General features: G+C 46.2%; 1 protein-coding gene across 1 annotated transcript in view; it reads right to left on the reverse strand.

Annotated features, from left to right (window-relative positions):
• The window catches only part of LOC105912075 (mitochondrial carrier homolog 1), a 13,366-nt gene extending 5,938 nt beyond the window's left edge, over window positions 1–7,428 (reverse strand). The window contains exons 1-9 of the mRNA XM_012840986.3: window positions 7,134–7,428; window positions 5,653–5,737; window positions 4,917–5,023; window positions 3,925–4,002; window positions 2,760–2,817; window positions 2,554–2,605; window positions 2,249–2,308; window positions 1,857–1,950; window positions 1,394–1,441 (exon numbers count right to left, since the gene is read on the reverse strand). Of these exons, the coding sequence (XP_012696440.2) occupies window positions 1,394–1,441; window positions 1,857–1,950; window positions 2,249–2,308; window positions 2,554–2,605; window positions 2,760–2,817; window positions 3,925–4,002; window positions 4,917–5,023; window positions 5,653–5,737; window positions 7,134–7,301 (750 nt within the window). The 5' untranslated portion in view covers window positions 7,302–7,428. The remainder of the gene's footprint in view (window positions 1–1,393; window positions 1,442–1,856; window positions 1,951–2,248; window positions 2,309–2,553; window positions 2,606–2,759; window positions 2,818–3,924; window positions 4,003–4,916; window positions 5,024–5,652; window positions 5,738–7,133) is intronic.
• Between the last annotated feature and the right edge of the window lie 597 nt (window positions 7,429–8,025).

Here is an 8,025-nt window from a genome sequence, read left to right on the forward strand (position 1 = left end):
AGATCTATTTGCCATTTTAAATCGATGGCGAACATGATATGAAGACCGCATGGTTAACATCGTTGGGCTAAAATAAATTAATTTAACGTCTTATCTCTGCATTACTCTTTAGTTTACCTTTCAGTGATTTTTAACTTTGTTTAATGTCCTCACTTGAAGAATTGGCAGATGTGGGCGAGAAGGGAGAGTTAGGTAAGTATGAATGAAAAATCGCTAACTGAGACCTAAACAGCGGTTGATTCTACTGACTGCAGTGTAACCTACTCTCTGATTTCGAGGGTCAAACAGGGATAGTAACGATAGTAACGGCAGGGGGTCTGTGATTCGTCAAACTCCTCTTCTGCTTCTTGCTCTTCTGCAGCTGCCCATGTACGCCTTGGCGACTCGACACAGACAGACTTTGAAGGTTGAACCCGTTGAAAACCAGCAATGCATTATTGAGCTTTATGCGTACTTTTAGAGCATCAACTCGTACCCGCGTACTTTGATGTCAAAATGCGTGCCGGGTACGCAAAATGCGTACATGTTGGCAGGTCTGTGCTTAGTCGAATGTACTCAGATAGATGTTCTCAGTAAAAGTGTGTACACTTCTCAAATCCTCAAACCAGTGTACTGAATCAAGCATGCTTGAGCAAGTGTACTGAGGTTAGTGTACTCAGGTTAGTGTACTGATGTAGGTTAGTGTGTGTGTGTGTGTGTGTGTGTGTGTGTACTGATGTAGGTTAGTGTGTGTGTGTGTGTGTGTGTGTGTGTGTGTGTGTGTGTGTGTACTGATGTAGGTTAGTGTGTGTGTGTGTGTGTGTGTGTGTGTACTGATGTAGGTTAGTGTACTGATGTAGGTTAGTGTGTGTGTGTGTGTGTGTGTGTGTGTGTGTGTGTGTGTTTGTGTGTGTGTACACTCAGGTTAGTGTACTCAGGTTAGTGTACTGATGTAGGTTAGTGTGTGTGTGTGTGTGTGTGTGTGTGTGTGTGTGTGTACTCAGGTTAGTGTACTGATGTAGGTTAGTGTACTGATGTATGTGTGTGTTAGGGTTAGTGTACTGAGGTATGTGTGTGTGCGTGTGTGTGTGTGTGTGTACTGAGGTATGTGTGTGTTAGGGTTAGTGTACTGAGGTATGTGTGTGTTAGGGTTAGTGTACTCAGGTATGTGTGTGTGTGTGTGTGTGTACTGAGGTATGTGTGTGTTAGGGTTAGTGTACTGAGGTATGTGTGTGTGTGTGTGTGTGTGTGTGTGTGTACTGAGGTATGTGTGTGTTAGGGTTAGTGTACTCAGGTATGTGTGTGTGTGTGTGTGTGTACTGAGGTATGTGTGTGTTAGGGTTAGTGTACTGAGGTATGTGTGTGTTAGGGTTAGTGTACTGAGGTATGTGTGTGTTAGGGTTAGTGTACTCACTCCCATGACAAACTTGGTGTAGCTCCTCACTGCTGGGGCTTGGTTGAACTGTAAGAGAGGGAACGGAGACCATGAGTGTGTGTGTGCGACTCCTGCAGCTGTAGCAGGGAGAAGACATTCCCACACAATGCATTTCACAATCAAGTCTTCTGAACAAACATACCCTGCTAAGTGCTCGGTGTGTGTCTGTGTGTGTGTGTGTGCGTGTAGACAGGCCAGATGAGTATTTGTAATTAAGCACCAGATTGTTTTTGTTTTGTGTGTGGGTGTGTGTGTGTGTGTGTGTGTGTGTGTGTGGACAGGCCAGATGAGTATTTGTAATTAAGCACCAGATTGTTTCTGTTTTGTGTGTGTGTGTGTGTGTGCGCGCCCGTGTGTTTGTGTGTGTGTGTGTGCGTGCGTTTGTGTGTGTGTAGGCGTGCGTGCCCGTGTGTGTGTGTGTGTGTGTGTGTGTGGAGCTTACGCTGTCGTCCACTGCATAGGTATTGATGAAGTGAGCCAGCAGGTTACAACACCACAGGAAGATGACCTCCCCTAGAACATGAGGCACCAGACCCCTACACACACACACACACACACAGAATGTCACATATATACACACGCTTGAGGACAGCTGCTGTGCATGTCTATGGAGGCTTGTGGTGTACAGAACTCTGTTTCCAACAGCTGTAACTAAGGACCATTTTATATAAGCCTGCAAGGGCACACACTCATCAGCCGTCACACCACGCTGATACAAAACACCTGTTGTCACCATGACAACATGCTGATGCCAAGTCATGAGCAGGACATTGTGCTGATGCCAGCAGCCCGTCACCATGACAACATGCTGATACTGATGATGTGGTCACTCACACAAAGAAGCCGCCGAGGCCCTCCTCCTGGAAGATCTTCACAATACTGCTGAACAGACCCCTGAAACACACACACACACACACACACACACACACAATTACTGAGAGCTACACAGCCTGACAACCAGTGCATAAGCTTGAGGTCAACACACACATTTTAACATCAACACCACACACACACACACACACACACACACACACACACACACACACACATTTTAACATCGACCCGCACAAAGTTTAACATCAACACCACACACACACACAGCAACCAGTCATGTGATATGAGGTGGCAGGATGATGTACCTGTATTTGACCTCCCTCCCCACAAACTGCGCCATGCAGCGCACAGAGATAACTGGAGAGAATAGAGACACATACACACACTCAGAGATATGGAGTCAAGTTCTGAATAGATTTGTGTGTGTGCGTGTGTGTCTGTGTGCGCGTGTGTGTATGTGTGCGTGTGTGTGTGTGTGTGCTTGTGTGTGTGCGTGTGTGTGTGTGTTTACCGTGGAAGGGGTGAGTTACTATCCTGGACAAGCACTGCACCACCATCTCATGGGACGTCTAAAGAACATGAGAGTAGCATTAGCACTGTAGCATTAGCATAAACCATTATAATGTATCATTTATGAAAAGAATATTATACAAAGACATAAGATAATTGACAGAAATACTGCAAAATGACTCAAAAACATAAACCAGAGGATTCCTAGACTACAGAACACACACACACACACTCAACTGGCTACGGGATTGAAAGACTGAAAGTCCACAGCACTCTGAAATGATCAGTCAATAAACTGAAGAGTATCCCTCAGTCACTCAGTCAGTCAGTCAGTCAGTCACTCACTCACTCACTCAGTCACTCACTCAGTCACTCAGTCACTCACTCAGTCACTCAGTCACTCACTCAGTCACTCAGTCACTCACTCACTCAGTCACTCACTCAGTCACTCACTCAGTCACTCACTCAGTCACTCAGTCACTCAGTCACTCACTCAGTCACTCACTCAGTCACTCACTCAGTCAGTCACTCACTCAGTCACTCACTCAGTCACTCAGTCAGTCAGTCACTCAGTCAGTCACTCAGTCACTCACTCACTCAGTCACTCAGTCACTCAGTCACTCAGTCACTCAGTCAGTCAGTCAGTCACTCACTCACTCACTCAGTCACTCACTCACTCAGTCACTCAGTCACTCAGTCACTCACTCAGTCACTCAGTCACTCACTCAGTCACTCAGTCACTCACTCACTCACTCACTCACTCAGTCACTCACTCAGTCACTCACTCAGTCACTCAGTCACTCAGTCACTCAGTCACTCAGTCACTCACTCAGTCACTCACTCAGTCACTCACTCAGTCACTCACTCAGTCACTCACTCAGTCACTCAGTCAGTCACTCAGTCACTCAGTCACTCAGTCACTCAGTCACTCAGTCACTCAGTCACTCAGTCAGTCAGTCAGTCACTCACTCACTCACTCACTCAGTCACTCACTCACTCACTCAGTCACTCAGTCAGTCAGTCAGTCAGTCAGTCAGTCAGTCAGTCACTCAGTCACTCAGTCACTCAGTCACTCAGTCAGTCAGTCAGTCAGTCAGTCACTCAGTCACTCAGTCAGTCACTCAGTCACTCAGTCACTCAGTCAGTCACACTGCTACTCAGCTCACCTCACTCATCACTTTCCTTAGTGATGTCTTCAGGTCGTCTCTGTTGGACATGGGCTCTGTCACCTGGGCTGGGATGGCCTGCAAACACACACACACACACACACACACACACACACACACACACACACACAAACACACGATGTGGACACGTGTGGATGTGGACACATGTGGATGTGGATGTGGACGCAGGTGGGGCAAATACAGGAGCCGTCTGGGAGACATTTCTTTCCTAGAATCCCCCTGGCTACCTACATGTTTCAGATAGGCCTGTCTGCTAAAGGTGGACACGACACAGTCACATGTATACATATCAGTATATGTCAGTATGTATGTATGTATGTATGTATGTATGTATGCATGCATGTATGTATGTGTGTATGAATGTGTGTATGTCAGTATGTATGTATGTATGTATGTATGTGTGTGTGTGTGTGTGTGTGTGTGTGTGTGTGTGTGTGTGTGTGTGTGTGTGTGTGTGTGTGTGTGTGTGTGTGTGTGTGTGTGTGTGTGTATGTATGTATGTGTGAGCATTTGTGTGTTTGAAATGTGTTTGGCTAGCCATGTGAGTGTGTGTTGTGTGTCTGCGGTGGCCATGTGAGTGTGTGTTGTGTGTCTGCGGTGGTCATGTGAGTGTGTGTTGTGTGTCTGCGGTGGTCATGTGAGTGTGTGTTGTGTGTCTGCGGTGGTCATGTGAGTGTGTGTTGTATGTCTGCGGTGGCCATGTGAGTGTGTGTTGTGTGTCTGCGGTGGTCATGTGAGTGTGTGTTGTGTGTCTGCGGTGGTCATGTGAGTGTGTGTTGTGTGTCTGCGGTGGTCATGTGAGTGTGTGTTGTGTGTCTGCGGTGGCCATGTGAGTGTGTGTTGTGTGTCTGCGGTGGTCATGTGAGTGTGTGTTGTGTGTCTGCGGTGGCCATGTGAGTGTGTGTTGTGTGTCTGCGGTGGCCATGTGAGTGTGTGTGTGTTGTGTGTCTGCGATCGTGTTTCAGGCGTACCTGCTTGACTCTGCTGCGCACCACAGTGGAGATGGCACTGGACACAATCCGGGGGGACAGACCCCTAAACAGACCACTCTTGCCATCTACTCTCACGATGTGCCGTGCTGCTCTCTCACACACACACACACACACACACACACACACACACACACACACACAGGTAAAGGCATGACATAAACACTTTGGCATTTAAATACGATTCACGTTCACACTGTGAAAGATTAGTGTGTAAGTTTGAATATTTTTGTACTTGCGTAGATGTATCTGTGTCTGTGTACACACCACACAAAGGCATAATATTAACTCCACCTTTAAGAGCACACCACACAAAGGCATAATATGTACTCCACCTTTAAGAGCACACCATGATATTTACTCCACCTTTAAGAGGGCACCACACAAAGGCATAATATTTACTCCACCTTTAAGAGAACAACATGATATGTACTCCACCTTTAGGAGCACACCACACAAAGGCATAATATGTACTCCACCTTTAAGAGCACACCACACAAAGGCATAATATTTACTCCACCTTTAAGAGAACAACCTGATATGTACTCCACCTTTAAGAGCACAACCTGATATGTACTCCACCTTTAAGAGCACACCACACAAAGGCATGATATGTACGCCACCTTTAAGAGCACACCACACAAAGGCATAATATGTACTCCACCTTTAAGAGCACAACATGATATGTACTCCACCTTTAAGAGCACACCATGCTCACCATAAGAGAAGAAGCCGGGCAGGTACATCACCTTCCTTCCAAACATGGTGGAGCCCACAGTGGGGTGCAGGGGCTCATGCCCCACCTGAGAGGGAGGAGGTGGAGAGAAGAGGAAGAAAGAATGAAAGAAAGAAAGAAAGAAAGAGAGAGAGGAGAGGAAGAAAGAAAGAGGGAGAGAAAGAAAGAGAGAGAGAGGAGAGGAAGAAAGAGGGAAAGAAAGAGAGAGAGGAGGAGAGGAAAAAAGAAAGAGGGAAAGAAAGAGGAAGAGAAAGAAAGAGAGAGAGGACAGGAAGAAAGAGGGAGAGAAAGAAAGAGGGAGAGAAAAAAAGACAGAGAGAAAGAAATAGGGAGAGAAAGAAATAGGGAAAAGAAGGGAGAGAAAGACAGAATGATAAAAAGGGAGTAAAAGAAGTACACACGGACACAATAATGAAATATAGAACCAATCTACAGATGAAGATGGCAAATACGGTCTAATTTTGCTGCAACAATGTGCTTATAATACAGGCTCTTAGTAAGTGTAGCTGCAGACATTCTGAAAAGAGAGATCAAGTTTCAGTTTACAGTTGATTATTTGAATCTGTCAAAAATCCATTTGCATTTTTATCTGAATAAAGCTGATAAACTGCGCATGGCTTCCACCATTGAGTATCAGGAGCCTAACAAACGTCTACATAGTAGAACACGAAAATCATTTTGAGACCACATTGGATGTCAAAGTTCTTGACCATGAAACTGGCATCCAGAATTGAGATTGACAGACTTTGGTTACATACAGACTGGGGACCACTGAGCCAGCTTATCTCTCCAGCCACTCGGTCTGCTAAGACATGCAAGCATCTATGCAGAAACGAGAGTGCCTCTCGGAAGACTCCAGAAGCATTTTATCTACCACAGGCACACGTGTAGTTATCGGTTTGTCAGCTGTAGGGGCTGACGCTGCTGAACTCCAAAACAATCTGACGTCACACGTGACGTTACCTAAATATTTACGGCAGCTGTTTAAGCTATGTACCGTGCAACGGTGTGTCATATTCACATTCCTCGTTCTGTTAAAGGTTCTGCACTCAACTGAAATGAACACCCAATGTATCTTTTAGAAACACTCAACCATCTCTTAAATAGGCTTTGGTAAAAAAAAGATAGCCTATTGGCCTAGCCAATTTACTTACACTGATCTGGCGCGGTGCTTGATAGGGCTCATATGTTACAGCCTAAGCTATGTATTATCCTAAATGAATTGCGTAATACTAATACCCAACCGAGATGCCAGTTCTTTGAAATGTGTTGTTGAAATCAAGAATGCCAACACTGACAGGAGACGGGATGTGTTTAGCCGCAGGACAGAAGGAGCCGCTTCCCGGTCGGATACCGGGGGACCTGCACAGGACTGCAAAGGCTGCGGGTTGGCACGGGAGTAACCACCCTTCTGCTAATTAGTTACCACTCAAATCACAGAATCCGTGGTTTTTCAACCTTACCTGTATGAGCAGTTTGACGTAGAGCAGCGGGTGTGTGATGGCTGTGACACCCGCTCCGAGTAAGATGACAGCCGTGTCTGCGTCCACGGAGCTCGGGCTGGCATCACGGGGGAATAAGGGCTCTGGTCGGTCCTGCGCCTCACCGGATACATTCTCAGGAGTAGCCATGACCTCCACCGGCCAAAAGTATGGTACAGTCTTACTATAAACACAATTTAATGTCACGAACTCAAACAGTGAGAAACGAACGCCTACACTGAGAGAGCAACGCGTTAGCAGCTGATGCTACTTTGAACTGTAGCATTGTATCAAAATAAAAGTACTATACGGTCAGAAAGTTGAAAACACAGTATAGTCAGGGAAGGGTTGGTGTGAGCTAGCATTCTCATTTTGATGGCGTGTATGCAGATTTGCCTCATGTAGGCCGAAACAAAGCAAAATTGGAATGCATTTGTGTGATAAACTACGGTTCAATATGAACGCCTGGTTCGCCTTTATCTCACGTGCCATTGAAGTACTTTCAGCTGCTTATTAAAAGATAACTTTTAGTGCACAGGTTCTGGGTCTGTCCTACACACACACACACACACAGACATGTTCTGGGTCTGTTCCACACACACACACACACACACACACACACACACACACACACACAGGTTCTGGGTCTGTCCCCAGACACACACACACACACACACACACCACACACACAGGTTTTGGGTCTGTCCCACACACACACACACACACACACACACAGACACACACACACACACAGGTTCTGGGTCTGTCCCACACACACACACACACACACACACACACACACACACACACACACACACACACACACACAGGTTCTGGGTCTGTCTCACACACACATACACGGGTTCTGGGTCTG

Source organism: Clupea harengus, chromosome 4 (assembly GCF_900700415.2).
Source record: "Clupea harengus chromosome 4, Ch_v2.0.2, whole genome shotgun sequence".
NCBI lineage: Eukaryota > Metazoa > Chordata > Actinopteri > Clupeiformes > Clupeidae > Clupea > Clupea harengus.